Here is a 14082-nt window from a genome sequence, read left to right as displayed (position 1 = left end):
TGGACAAAGTCTCCAAACCAGAATGCGGAGATTCAACCCCAGATGCACTTGCCCCATGGGGGCATTTTCGGTACAATAGAGGTACCTCCCGCTGCTCCCTCCCTCACCTTGCTTGACCTGCCTGCAGTGCTCGCTGTGCCTGTGCTAGATGGGGGGACACGCTGGGGAAGGGTAAAACGGCAAGAGCGGCCCTAGACAGCACCAAGGAACGGACGTCGGACCGGCAACTGTTACAAATCCCGCCGTTATTGTCCCGATAACAGCAGCATCAGCAGCAACAGCTACACCTCTGCAGCTGGAATGGTTGCCACGAATCATCAGCTGTTTACCATCCATCTTTGCTTCTTTGCCTTGGGAACCTCGACTTCGTACCATCCCCCTGCGTGCTGTGGCTGCCAGAGAATGCACGCATCGACACATGCCCAGGTCTGCCCAGGACTGCCCAGATTTCTTGTCGTTGCATGTGCCTCCGCCTCTGCTCTGCGGCTTTCGCCCCGGGATTTTTTGACGGGCTCCAGCTCCAATGTGAGCACACCCCCAAACCCCCCCGGCGGCCTAGACCCAGAGACCAGCCCTTGACTCCGCCACAAGCTTGGCTCTGCCGTTTTACTTACGTTGCCTCGAGGTTCAGGTTGCCAAGGTACAGGACGTAGGTTGCCAACTTGCTGGCGTAGGGCGCAGTCCAGAGATTCTCCGGCCAACTCTTCTGCACTCCGTCATCTCCGCGACGGAACGACATGACATGGCTGTGGCCGGCGGCTCTGTCAGATTTGCACAGACTGCTTCTTTACTTTTGACAGCTGATCTGATATCTCCTCTGCTTGCCGCGCCTATAGAGCAATGATTGCCGTCCACTGGGGAATCCTTCATGCTCACGTTTCTTTTTCTTCCTGTCCCTTTGTCCCTCCACAACTTTTGTGGCTGGCTTTCACGCAGATCCAGTGGCTCCTTGGAGACGCATTCCCCCAGATTGATGCATTCGCCCACTCACACTCTTGGTTATTCCCTCTCCACACTTTCTTTTTACGACGGGAATTAATTAATAATTATCTCGTGCGTGCGCACAGCTGATGCATTCATTTACGTACGTCCACCTCAAGTAGCCGCCTGTCTGTCGACTCAATCTCGCCCTATGGATACTTGAACCGCTAGATACCGCTACGCCGCCTAACCCCCCGGAGAAGGCGGAAGTACCTTGGGGGTCTCGTCCCTCCTTCCACCTCCAATTTCCCCGCCCTGGCCCTTGCGCCCGCGCTACACCGTCATACCTTGCCTAACTCGGCAGCAAACTCCATCCTCGACACCTCTCTTTCAGTGTACAATTCTGACGGTACGACTCTTGTACCTTGCCACACCATTCCTGCTTAGGAACTTATCTCGAGCTCCCATCTTGCCTCCTCTCTTCCCCTCTTTGCCCTGGTCTTGTCACGGCCTTGCTCTGCAGACGCCCCCGTGCCGCGGAAAGGAACTCGGTCCCTCCAGACGCTGGGCGCACCGACGTGGCAAGCCATCTTACTCGTCACTCAGCTCGCTCGGTATACACCCCCGCCCACTCCCTTCGCCGTGAACTTGGCGAGGAGAGACATTCATCCCTCCTAGCACCAGCACCTAGGTAGCCAGTCATTGACCCGGCTCTGGCTCTCGTCAACTCTCACTCGGCTTCTGCCACCCCGAGATTCCAGTTCCAGTTCCCAGAAGCCTCCTTGCTCGCCCCAGGTTTTCACGAATCCCCAGGTTCTTTTCCCCGGGTTCCATCCCATCCATCTCATCATACATCCACCTCCTCTCCATCTAGCCCGATCCTGAGCCAGTTCGTCGGGTGCTAAACCGAGACCTGGATTGCAAACCTTGACACGGCCATCCACTTCGCTTGCTTCTCCATTTCCTCCGTGGAGAGAGGGTCCCCTGCTGGCCCTGCATTCGCCTTGTGTCCCTCTCAAATCTTTTTTGTTCCTCTGGGTCTCTCCCCTCTTTCATCCACATCTACATCCGTACATTCGCCTGAGCCTACCGCCTCCCAACACTCGGCACACGACCTATATCGACCTCGACGGCGTCAGAAACACTGTGGCTTTTTATCGCCAGGACACGAAACAGCCATAGCTTGAGGGTCTGATAGCTCGGAAATAACACCGATAAAGCACTGGCGACTCGGAGTCATCAGCCGAGCTCTCGCCCGCTAGATTCAGTTCCTCCACCTCCGTCACCACGTCCAGAGTCGACCACGTCTGGGGGTACACACCTCCTGTACCTCGCGGCCCAAGAGGGGGAACAGCCGAAATAGCACAGGAGAGGGGAAGCGCTAAGGGGTGTTTTGAGGCTTGCCTGTGCCCATCCATTATCTCTACAGTACCTCCAGTCTTGTACCTTGGCGGCCGTGCCCTCCTCCCTCACTCTGTCTGCCCCCCGTAACCCCCGATCCGACGCTCCCCCTTCCGCGGAAGACATCCCATCCTTCATTGCCTACCTTCCCATCCCTATCCCTCCTTCTCGCGTTCACGGGCCACCGTCTATTTCTCTCCACATGCCATGCTCTGCCCTTAACGCACCCCGCAATCCGCCATCTTTGCCTGCATCTCCCCAGCTCCAAATCTGTCTCGCCTTTTCCCTCTCTTCCATCTCTTCCATTTCTCCTCAACTCTTCTCCCCACAATTTGATATCTTGAATTACGTGAACGACCCGACTGCTCTGAGGCCTTGCCTTCTCAGCAACCTCGTTCACCATGCTTGCCATTCAGTCTATGGAGGGCCCTCCTCCTCCTCGTGCCCTTCCTGGTCCCCCGGCGCCTCTCGTCGCCCCAGAGCCCACCGAAGTTCGCCAGCCAAAGCCCAAGACGCTGCCCTGCAAGTACTGCAGCAAGCGGTTCAGGTCAGTTACCACGCGGACTAGACCCTCGTCTGAATGTTGGATATGCTGACCATGTCTCGGGATGCAGACGCGTTGAGCATGTCCAACGACATGAACGTACTCATACCAAGGAGAAGCCATTTTCATGTGGTTGGGATCGCTGCGGAAAGACCTTCGGACGAAGGTACGTTATGCTATGCTCTAGTTCCGCTATATCCCACCGTTCCTCAGCCCGTCCCACCTGGCCACTCACTCATCACTTATCATACAATTACCTAACGTTGTCCCCCTGCTCGTTCTCTTTCTCTTTCTGTTGTCGTTCATGTCTCATCCTAACCACGCTTCACTCCTGATCATCGCCCAAGTCTTCTACACATATGCTTACATGGACATTAGGGACCTTCTCGTCAGACACGAGAAGCTCGTGCACCTCAATGAAGGTAGCAAGGATAATAACCGCCCCAGGAAGTTGTCATCTAATACTTCCACTGCATCTCACAAGAGCTCTGTATCTGAAGGTCAGATCAGCGCCGAGGCCATAGCCTTACAGCATCACAACGCAGCGCGACCTGCACCACCTCAACAGCCGTTGCCTCAACCACAGCAATTCCACCATGGACCAGTTCCTCCTCAGGGGCCTCCTCAGGGTCCCCAAGATCCGCGCGCACAGGCCAGACCCGGAGCATGCAATCTCGATCTCTTGTCCGACGCCGCCCTCGCAAGCTCAGGCAACGCTGTCCAGGGACCGACCAATGGGGCACCTCCACCACATTCTCCAGATGCTCGAAGAAAAAGCAGCTATGGCGACACTATCGTGGCATATACGACTGATCGACCTCGAGAAGACCAACCTCTAGGATCTGGTTATGTGCCCCAACAGCCTCCCAATGGCTCCTATGACGACTATAACCCTTTCCTGGACGAGTTCGCCTCTTCTTCGCATTTCCTCCCTCCCAATTTCGAAACCGAGCAGCAGATGATGTGGTCCCGAAGTCAAGGAGGCGCAGCTCAACGCCGATCGTCCAAGTCGGCACTGTTCCCAGGACGCTTTCCGAACATGCCGGCCGATGCGCGAGACTCGGCGGACCCTGCAAACCGAGGACTTGATGATTCAGCTCGGGCATCAGCGCTACGCATTTCTGTCGCCGATCATACCGTGATCAAGAACAGACTGGATGAGTTTTCTGCCGTTCTCCCGAATGATTTTGTGTTCCCGTCTCGGCATACTTTGACAAGATTCCTCGAGGGCTACATCAGTGGTCTTCACGAACACTTGCCCTTCTTGCATCTTCCCACGTTCTCGCCCGCCGAAGCTGCTCCCGAGTTGCTGCTTGCTATTTTGGCCGTGGGAGCACAATACCGCTTTGAGAAGAACCGAGGCTATGCGTTGTGGTATGCCGCCAAGGCGGTAGCAATGGAGCAGATTCGACGGAGGCGCATCTCCGAGGTTCATGCCTTGTTGCCAACTGCAGCGGCTTACAGTCCTCATTCTACTAGACCCTCGCCTAGTGCCACATACCGCCATTCGTTTGCATCTGCCCAGTCAGAGCGTCCGGCAACCCAGGATACGCATCGAGAGCCTTAGTAAGTGATTTGTGTGTCGAGCAATAGATTTTTTCTAACCATTATGCACAGTTCTCCCAACACCCCCCAGGCAAGAATCGAGACAATTCAAGCAGTCTTGCTCCTTTTCGCTGTCGGCCTCTGGGGCGTACCGACGATTCTTCACGAAGCATTGTCGTTGCAGAGCAACCTGGCCATCTTGATTCGGGAAGAAGGACTTGTGGCCGAAGTAAACCAGAGTGCTGTCAATGACTGGGAGACTTGGATTCGACTTGAAACTGCCACGCGGACAAAGCTTGTTGCTTACTGTTTCTTCAACCTCTGCAGTATCGCTTACAACATGCCGCCTCTGTTACTGACATCAGAGTTGAACCTTCTACTGCCTCAACGGGGTAAACTCTGGAGGGCGGAGTCGGCTTGGCAATGGCAAGAAATGCGCCAGTCGACGCCTATGATCGAGCTCACCTTGCACGACGCCTTTTCGCGACTTTTTGGACGAACGAACCAAGGGCTCCCACAGCACTTGTCGTCATTCGGAAGTTATGTTCTGATCCACGCCCTTATCCAGCACATTTACCTACTTAAGCAGACGTCGTTTGCAACTGGTCTTCCGTACAACATTCACCGAACGATGAAGCCCCAGGATGTGGAGGAGGTGTCGCAGGCTCTCCGGGTGTGGCAGACCAGCTTTGAGGACCAGCATCAGCTCAGGGCAGCCGAGTCGGGTCACTACAGCGTGTCGGACTCGATCGAGGGCGGAACGTTGGATTTCACGGCGACTGCACTGCTTCGACAAGCGTACATTCGGCTGTATACCGATGTGACTCCGTCTACCGCGCTCGAGACCCGGGATCCGCTTTTGGTGGCGTCGGCCCTGAGCAGGACTCCCTTGCTAGTCCGAAGTCTAAGACTGCACCGGGCAGTGTTCCAAGCGATCCATGCGCTGTCCATGTTGGTGAAAGCGGGCGTCAACTATGTGGCCAGGACAAAGTCGGCCGAATGGAGCATTCAACACTCACGTGAGTTATGACATCAATGCGCCTCTTGTTTCATCAGCCTGCTAATCAATATTTGTCAGTGTGCAACTTTGAATGTGCTATTCTGGTAGCCAAGTGGCTCCTGACCATCGCGGCGATTGGGCCCAACGACGCTACAGCGTCGCCAGAGGAGAAGAACCTCTTGGAGATGGTACGGCGGATGCTGGATGAGACCGAATTTGCGGTTCCGATCGACCCTTCGCTAGCGGGACCGAACTCGGGACACGGACCGAACGAGGCGGCAACGAGCGATAGCGCCAAACTTCGACAGCTGGCCAGCGCGGTGGTCCGGCTCTGGGCTGAGACGTTTAAAGGAACGCACATCTTTGAAATTGTCAAGGTGATGGGATCCAGTCTCGACGCTTACGCGGACTTGATTGACAAGCCGCGAGAGAGAACTCCTCCGGCTTGAACGGCGGCTGAACCAAGCAGTATTGATGCGGTTTCGTTGAGGACAACAGGGCTACTGGGATGAATACCCTTGGAATTTCTTGGCGTCTGGCTTGAAGGGAGCAATGATGACAGGTGCGGTGCAGACACCTGTCGAGGCTCACAGCAAAATTTGGGCGGGTTTGTTTGTGATTTGAGGTCATGATGGTTTACGACATGGGATTATCGTGTACACTAGGCGTTTTGGACTGACGGACGGACATGGTTCGAGTCACCTTGATGACGAATCAATATGATGAGGCTAGGTATGGTTTAGCTACTTGGGTGCTTTGTGGATGAGATGGGCATGGTAGTTGGGAGACAACAAGAAACAGTTGGTATTTTTGAGTTTGAACTGGACTCGATGCTTGACGTGAGACCAAGTATGGGTATCTAGGTACGTATTGTAAGACTTGTACTCGTGACACGACCTGGAAATGGTGTCAGTTGACGTAGTTTTGTTTGGCAAGACACTGCTAAGTCGGTAGAGTATGGGTATGTAGGTAATAGGAGGAGAGATGTTGTTAGAGTCCATCATGTGACGAGGTTGAGGGTGCTGGTACGTGCACACCGGGGGGATGGATCCCCGTCCCCATCTCCCCACAAAGGAACACGCACGGAGATGCAAAGCAAGATGGAGAAGCATGTGAGCGGGTGTGGGGAGGGGAAGGGGGAACAGGAGCCGAGAGTGGAGGGCGAACTTGACAAGTGACAAGGTGGTGATAAGCGGAGACTTGGTTCCTGTGCCTCGGCATCCCGAGGTGTCGAGGTTGTTTTCTGGAAACATCAGCCTCGGTCTTTTTGTTGTGTATTAATCATACATGTCCTCCTGCCGTTATAGACTTGATTTGTAGATCTCTCTCTTTCTGCGATTTTTATCTCGTGTCTTTTTTTGTATTGCAACGTCATCTTAGACATTTCCGCCATGCCGTTTGCGACTGAACTTACCCGCCGCCTGGGCATCAGAGGTTCGTATCATGCTGAAACACCATGACATCTGTTATTAACGATTATCAGTGCCTGTCGTCCAGGGCGGCATGATGCACGTAGGCACGGCAGACCTGGCCTCTGCTGTGTCCAACGCCGGCGGCCTGGGCATCATCACGGCCCTCATCTTTCCCACACCAGCCGCCCTCCGCGACGAGATCCGTCGCTGCCGCACCCTCACCGGCAAGCCCTTTGGCGTCAACATCACACTCCTGCCCGCCATGGTTCCCCCTGACTATGGCGCCTACGCCCAGGCCATCATCGACGAGGGCGTCAACATTGTCGAGACGGCAGGCAACTCTCCCGGACCCGTCATCTCGCAGCTCAAGAAGGCCGGCGTCACCGTGCTGCACAAGTGCACCACCATCCGCCACGCCCAGAGCGCCGTCAAGCTCGGCGTCGACTTTTTGAGCATTGACGGTTTCGAGTGCGCCGGCCACGTCGGCGAGAGCGACATTACAAACTTTATCCTCCTGAGCAAGGCGCGTCAGACCCTCAAGGTGCCCTTCATCGCCAGCGGCGGCTTCGCGGACGGCCAAGGTCTCGCCGCCGCGCTCGTCCTCGGCGCGAGCGGCGTCAACATGGGCACGCGCTTCATGTGTACCCAGGAAGCGCCTATTCACATTAAGGTCAAGGAGGAGATTGTGCGTGCGCAAGAGACTGACACGACTCTGTTGCTGCGACGGTGGAAGAATACGAGCCGTCTGTACAAGAACAAGGTCGCTGAGGATGCGCTCAAGATTGAGCGGGAGAGCACTACGGGAGAGTTTTCAGAGATTGCGCCGTATGTGAGCGGCAAGAGAGGCAAGGAGGTGTTTATCAACGGAGACACGGAGCACGGAGTAAGTTTTGTTCTTTTGAAAACAAAATAACAGTTGCTGACTTGAATTCTAGGTTTGGACCACAGGACAGGTCATCGGTTTGATCCATGACATCCCTACCTGCGATGAGCTCGTCGGCAGGATCGAGAAGGAGGCAGAGACTACACTGAAAGAGAGACTCTCGCTGATTGTGCCAGAGTCGAAGCTATAGAGCTAGAAGCTAGAGAGAGAGAGATGGTTCCACTGTATGATTTGTTTTTAGAACTGTTGCCATTGTCGTTGTTTTAGACGCATCTATAAGCGCGCTATAGAGTTTGCCGCAACTCTTTTTGATCTAAGAATCTATGCACGAAAAAATACCGCCCAACTCCGTTCCTTTCCATAAAAAACAAGAAACCAGTTCCCCTATTTATCCCCTTTCACTTCGTGTATCTCATCCTTGTGCCTGTTGGAAATCCTGTAGTCTATGGAACGCCGAGTCCAGTCTATGCCGCTTCATCTGATCCGGCGATCCCGTCTGTTGTGCTTGGGGTTGTGGCCGCTGGACGATCAGCTCTGGGACGCCGCGGCTGTCGAGGGACCACTCCTTTGCCTGGCAGAGGCTCACGCCCGTTTCTATGAGCGAAATCTTGCCGCCCGGTCTTCCCATTCGCCACCCTGCTGGTGTTGTGCGAGAGCCTTCTTCGTAGGCTGCGTCTGAGGTGAGGTGGAGGTTCATCTCGAGGATGGCACCGCGGAGGCCGCAGTAGACAGTCTCTGATAGATCTGACGCCTTGGCTAAGCAGTAGATTCTGTCTAATGTCGGACTCCCAATGTGCAGCGTGGCATCAGGCCTCCAGTAGTTCCGCCTCGATAGACCATGCCACGGACACGCCGTTCCATCTGCAGGACGGCACTGCTGACATTCTGGGGCCCAACCCGATCTCCACATCTTGTGGTCGTCTTTTTGGCTTGGAAAAGGCCACTGGGCTGAGCATGGGAGAGCCGTTGTGTGGTGGTACGGCTTGGGGTACCGAAAGTCAAAGAGTCGAATGTCCGGAGCCGTGTTGCTACCGGCGATGAAACGCTCTGTGCCGTAGACGAGGAGGGAACTGCCGGCCTCGTAGGGCTGGAAACGGTCTCGGTAGACGGCGTCCTGTGCCGAGGGTGTGCGGATATCAAAGAGTCTGACCAGGGGTTAGCAACTCGATTCGAGGTGTATATGAGAGAATATCCTCACCTATATGTCCCGTCATCCCACGCACTCAACAGCAGATTCTCGTTGCCTCCGCCCCTGACAGGTTCAATGGCCCGGATCGTTGTTTTTTCTCCCAGTCTCACCTCTGTGAGAGCAGCAGCGTCATCGAGTGGCCTTGGGTTGCTGGCAGCGTTGCTAAACTGTATCCCCGTCGGCGTGAGTTGTCCCCAGCGGAGGGGATTTCGACTACCGCCTAGAGCACAAGCTACAACGTCCTTGCTCATGAACTTGGCGCTGCGTAAAAGTGAGGCCTCGTCGTTGGGACTTGCTTGGGAAAAGTCGTGGTACGCCACGGGGCTTGTTTCCGAGGTGTTTAGGTCGTGAAGGGTGAGGACAGAGCCTTTGCCACTCGCCAGGAGGTTGCTTTGGGGGTGCCACTGCAAAGATGATACTGCGAGTTGTCCTGGTGATTTTCTCATAGGATCAGACGCATGGTTGAGTAGGGTGTCGTCTGCTGGCTTGAGGTTTCTCAAGGGAGTTGTAAAGTTGTCCTTGGCTGAGAGGATTTGGATATCTCCGTTTGCCCTCCCGACCACGACACCTGCAGTTTCCTCATCTTCTACCACCGAAACTGCCGTCACATCACCAGTTCCAGCTCGGTAGCCAAGGGCCTGCCCCTGAAGTTGGTGCCACACATCTGGCTGTCGCTTATCCACCGGCTTCACCCGTACCAAGAGGTTCTCACCCACGCCCGCAGCAACGATCTCCTCCTCGTGTGACGATGAGAGACGAGCATCGAGTACGGAGTGGAAAAGCACAGATTGGCTTCCACTAACCCTCCGCTGAAATCTCCCCGGCTGCTGCTTCTTCTCATACAGCACATTCATCCAAAAGCCGCGCTTCTCCCAGCACTTGTCCAGGTATGTCGCGCGATCTGCAAGCATGCCCCACGAGGTGCCTAGACTAGAAGGCACATCGAGGGACGGGAACCGGGTCTTGACAAAGGTGCGCCATCCGTCCTGGTGGATGAGACCCTGCGTGCGCCGGCTCAGGGCCCCGACGTGGGCGACGTCGCGGGCCGTGTCGAGGTATTCGACAATGTCGAGGATGAGATCATCTGGGAGGCTCACCAAAGACTTCTTTTCCATGGTTGTATCTTTGTTGTTGGTTTGTTGTATTGCTCGAGGAGCATTTTTTTCGTGAAAAATGGTCGGTCTAGTTGTTTGGTTGTGGATGAAGGAACTTTTTTTTTTTTTTCTTTCTGACTGAGGCAACCCTTTGTACTTCTATCAACCACCAGTCCTAGACCTAGGCCAGTTCAGCCTCGCAGGCTCCAACGACTATTAAACAAGGATGACTCTAGATGTGAGTCATAAAATGTTGGTTTGCCATGGATGGACAACATAAGCGGGAGGCGAGGCAATGCTGCTAAAAACAGAGGGCGTCATAGCGGGTCTAGCTTACTTAGGTATCACGTTCCGATAGATGCATAGAATAGACGCTGTTGTTTGATTTCTGCGGCAACCATCCGTCTTGAGTAATACTAATATTAAAATGCTTTTGTCAAGATGAGATGAAATGAAATAAAATGAATTAGTTTGAGTTGAAGTAAATGCGCCTGTTATATCTATAATTCCAGCGTTACGATATCAGTCTTGGTAGGAAATTGGAGTTGGCAACAGAGCAACTCAACGACAGTAATTAATCAACCTCGAAACTCGGCCTTTTTTGTTTGGGTAACGACAATAACATAATGAAGACTTAAAAAAGAGAGGGTTATGCAAAAGACTCCGGGAACCAGTCCGTTTCTTCCTGTCCGCTCCGTCCCCGCCGCTTCCATCGCTGTATGTCCTTGTCCCACTCCCATACCTTGTGGCCGGGATGCATTTCAAAGTCGGACATCTGGCCTTGATCAGATGGAATCTCTAACTGCTCTTCCGTCCCTGTTCGGTAGGTCTGCGAAGGGCCATCCTCTTCTGTCAACCCTTGCTGAGACGCATTTTCAACGAGTTGCCAGCTGCGAATAGAGTCTTCTGGCGAGGAACCTCGTATGACTGGAGCAACTTGCATTGGGGTGTTGTGAATATCCTCGGCGGAGGACTGATTGGTGTCGCACAGGAAAGAGGGCGGCTGGTGAAAGTTCCTTTCCCACGTCATCTCGCTCGAGGTCTCGGACCCCAGGTACGCCAGGTCGTCCTCGTCAAACCCAGAGCTGACTGAACTCTCAGTCTCGGAACGCAATATTGCGTCGAGAGTCCCAGTCCTGGCGAGAAGGGGAGGATTGACGCTCTCTGGCGGACGGCCATGCTTAAGGACTTTAATACGCTGACGGATTCGATTAGCGCAGGCCTTGACAGACAGTTCTCCCTCGAGCCCGATACCACAACTCGATGCAAAGGATCTGACAAAGGAACTGTCTGCCAACTTCTTGTCGAGCTCTGGATCTTCCAGCTTTACCAGATGCTCGACGACAGAAGCGACCTCACGCGATCCTTGCTGGAAGGCATATGGCTGGTTAGAAGAGTTGTAAAGTTGCTGGTTAGAAGTGTTGCAAAGTTGCTGCTGATTGACTGGGAGATGCTTCCAACTGCTGCAGCCCGCCCCGCGCCCAAAGACGACATCGTGATCCAGTTCGGATACGACTCTTAAGTGACTCGTCTTGGCTCCTTGATCCAAGGTAGCCAAGCGCCAGGTAATTTTGGCTGTGGGATAGATGCCAGACGCTCCGCGAGGAACCCGAGATCCCAAGGCCTTTTCTACAATCGTGATCGAGATGTAACCCCCTTCGAACTGATTCCAGAATAAGGCTGTGGTATGGACTGAGGTGGACTTGTTGAAGGAGATATCCCTCTGCCCCTTGCAAGGACTGGCCGAATTGGATAGGATGGACAGGTCCGTGACAATGATTTTCCTTGCGAGGCATGGCATTGCGAGTGAATCTGCCTCGGGTGTTATTCAACCGAACTCTTTCGTTTCTTCAGTCTCGGGGAGGAATTGAGACGTACCAGAGTCCGTACACTAGTCAGAAGGCAGGCAGCGGGGAGCGACACGTTGCTTGGAGGGATTCGAAATCCATGAGGCCCATTGAGGCTGGAAGGTGATGCCAGGGGTGGGTTTGCGGCCGGGTGTTGACCCCTTTTGAACATTGACTGGCTATGAGCAAAGCGCAAAGGGGGAATTCGGGGCTGAATTTATGTTATCACTATTGACGTGTTCGGACGGTGCTTCAGGGGGTCTCATGCAGCGCGCCACTTTCTATTCACACTTGCCTCACTTTCGAACCAACCGGGCTGCGAATGACCAAGATTATCACCAGACTCTCTTGTTTTTTCCAGAGCGGTAATCAGGTTCATTCTTAACCGGGCCACGTCATCCATCTCCCTTTGGCCGACCTCCTTCGCCATTGTGATTCTGACCCGAGGTGACATGGCATTATCTGAATGTGCAATTCTTAGAGGCCTCCCCATATGCAACCCGTCGTCATGAGACCGTCTCCAAGACAGCCAGGATGGAATTTACAAACGGTTTGTGGGGGGGCCATGAGCCTATCACATACGCTGTCTTGGCCGATTCTTGACCTGTCACTGTGATTCCGAGGTGCCAGCCTGCAGAACTCGGCTCTCGAGAGCTTGGAACTTTGCTTTTTGACAAGCTGGAAGAGCAGCAAAGCACAACACGTGCGTTCCCAGTGCCCTGTAGCCCGTGTAAAATGTGGTTGGATATGGTATTATATGCTGAAGCCGCCCCAAAAAAGAGTCCGCAAACCCGGTCCAGAGAGTGTTGCTGACCCTCCCGGGCTGCCTTGCGGCTCCCTCTTGCCTTTGTAATTACATGCGGACCCAACCTATCTACCTGGGTAGATAATGAGGCTCCAAGTCTGGCGGAGAGGGGGTGATAAACAGTGAGGCTCGCTGTCGCTCCGCCCAATTACTACTAGTACTGTCGTTCTTACTCCCCCCATCTTTGCATATCCGCCCTGCCCGTGTTTAAAGATCGGGACCAGTCGCCCGCATAGAGTCTTCTGGCAAGGACGCTCCTTTCTGAACTGTTCTTTTGGGGGGGAGTGCAGAATGTACTCGAGTCCTTGCAAGCCCGCCTCACCTTTACAACCCTCACGGATCCGATGATCAGAAGCCGCCGAAGAAACCCCCGCCCAGTCAAAGACAAACGACTCAGGCCAGCCGGCCAACTTATTCGTAACGAGCTCAGTAAATTACTGGACAAAGACTTCAAGCCCATTAAGAAACCCAAAGGAGGGCGCTCTGCGTCCTCTCACGTCTCGACCAGTCAGCCAGAAGAGGGTTCACAGGACCTCGCCATATCCTCATCCTCTGCTATCAAAGCCACCAATCCCCTGTCTCCCGACCTGTTTGAAACCCCTTTCATCGGAGCCGCCCAGTCTCTCGCAGTAGGGGATCAGCCGCTCCCTCCCCTAACTTACGATCCCAACGCCCTCGACCCGTCACTCCTGCTTCAGGATTTTGATGGATATAATGCACCCAGCCCTGCACTTGTACCTCCCGCCAGCATGTATCCCGACGACCTAGAGGGCTATGGCTATCAGCCATATCATCCCACCCAAGGCACCTTCGACACCAACCCCGAGACTGCTAATGGGTTCGCCTACACCAACACTCCATTAGCTGAGGTTTGGACTGCCCAAGGCCAGCATGCCGTGGGCCCTTACTCTGTTCAGGCGCCAGCCATGGCAAGTCCGCCCGCACCGGCCCAACCGCAGACCGTCAAGATTTGGGGACCGAACAAGGGCTGGACATCTCTCAACGCCGTCCTTGACTACAGCAGCCAGCACAGCTACCTCATGGCCAGCGCTGCGAAGAAGGCTGGCTGGCATAGCTTTAATCCCATGGCCCCTGAATACAGCCACCAGGGCTCGACCCAATATGGCCTTGTAACTCCTACTCATTGGATCAACACTCTCATCAAGGCCGAGGGCTTCCTCGGTTTCCCTCAAAGGAACGAGAACATTTACATCTTCCCAAAGGGCCAACACTGCCCGGCCAATGTCGATCTTATCATTGGCCAAAAGCTGTGGCCGGACGAAGCGGAGGGTTCTACCTCTGTTTTTGACGGGCTCGGATTTTGATGCCGAGCCCTTTCTAGATACGTTTCACACCAATTGATCTGAGGAGCAGCGTTTCTCGGACGATCGGTATACCAGCTTTCTGGAGACAATTTGACATTCGATACCGAGGAGACCTT

General features: G+C 54.2%; 5 protein-coding genes across 5 annotated transcripts; 3 read left to right on the top strand and 2 right to left on the bottom strand.

Moving 5' to 3' along the window:
* Positions 1-2723: 2723 nt before the first annotated feature.
* NCS57_00390400 (uncharacterized protein) lies at positions 2724-5860 on the top strand (the record flags this gene model as incomplete). Its single annotated transcript, XM_053053881.1, has 5 exons — positions 2724-2869; positions 2937-3032; positions 3245-4432; positions 4484-5430; positions 5490-5860. 5 exons carry the CDS (start codon positions 2724-2726, stop codon positions 5858-5860), a joined length of 2748 nt encoding a protein of 915 aa, XP_052916041.1.
* A 942-nt stretch (positions 5861-6802) lies between these two features.
* On the top strand, positions 6803-7896 carry NCS57_00390300 (uncharacterized protein; the record flags this gene model as incomplete). Its single annotated transcript, XM_053053880.1, has 3 exons — positions 6803-6845; positions 6895-7706; positions 7759-7896. The coding sequence occupies 3 exons, from the start codon at positions 6803-6805 to the stop codon at positions 7894-7896; spliced, it is 993 nt and encodes a 330-aa protein (XP_052916040.1).
* Positions 7897-8118: 222 nt separating this feature from the next.
* NCS57_00390200 (F-box domain-containing protein) lies at positions 8119-10010 on the bottom strand (the record flags this gene model as incomplete). The annotated part of the gene is made up of 2 exons (XM_053053879.1): positions 8119-8851; positions 8905-10010. The coding sequence occupies 2 exons, from the start codon at positions 10008-10010 to the stop codon at positions 8119-8121; spliced, it is 1839 nt and encodes a 612-aa protein (XP_052916039.1).
* A 628-nt stretch (positions 10011-10638) lies between these two features.
* Positions 10639-11790, bottom strand: NCS57_00390100 (uncharacterized protein; the record flags this gene model as incomplete). Its single annotated transcript, XM_053053878.1, has 1 exon — positions 10639-11790. One exon carries the CDS (start codon positions 11788-11790, stop codon positions 10639-10641), a length of 1152 nt encoding a protein of 383 aa, XP_052916038.1.
* A 1195-nt stretch (positions 11791-12985) lies between these two features.
* Positions 12986-13966, top strand: NCS57_00390000 (uncharacterized protein; the record flags this gene model as incomplete). The annotated part of the gene is made up of 1 exon (XM_053053877.1): positions 12986-13966. One exon carries the CDS (start codon positions 12986-12988, stop codon positions 13964-13966), a length of 981 nt encoding a protein of 326 aa, XP_052916037.1.
* Between the last annotated feature and the right edge of the window lie 116 nt (positions 13967-14082).

The sequence above is a fragment of the Fusarium keratoplasticum genome, chromosome 3 (genome assembly GCF_025433545.1).
Source record: "Fusarium keratoplasticum isolate Fu6.1 chromosome 3, whole genome shotgun sequence".
Classification (NCBI taxonomy): domain Eukaryota; kingdom Fungi; phylum Ascomycota; class Sordariomycetes; order Hypocreales; family Nectriaceae; genus Fusarium; species Fusarium keratoplasticum.
This window is presented reverse-complemented; position numbering and strand designations above follow the sequence as displayed.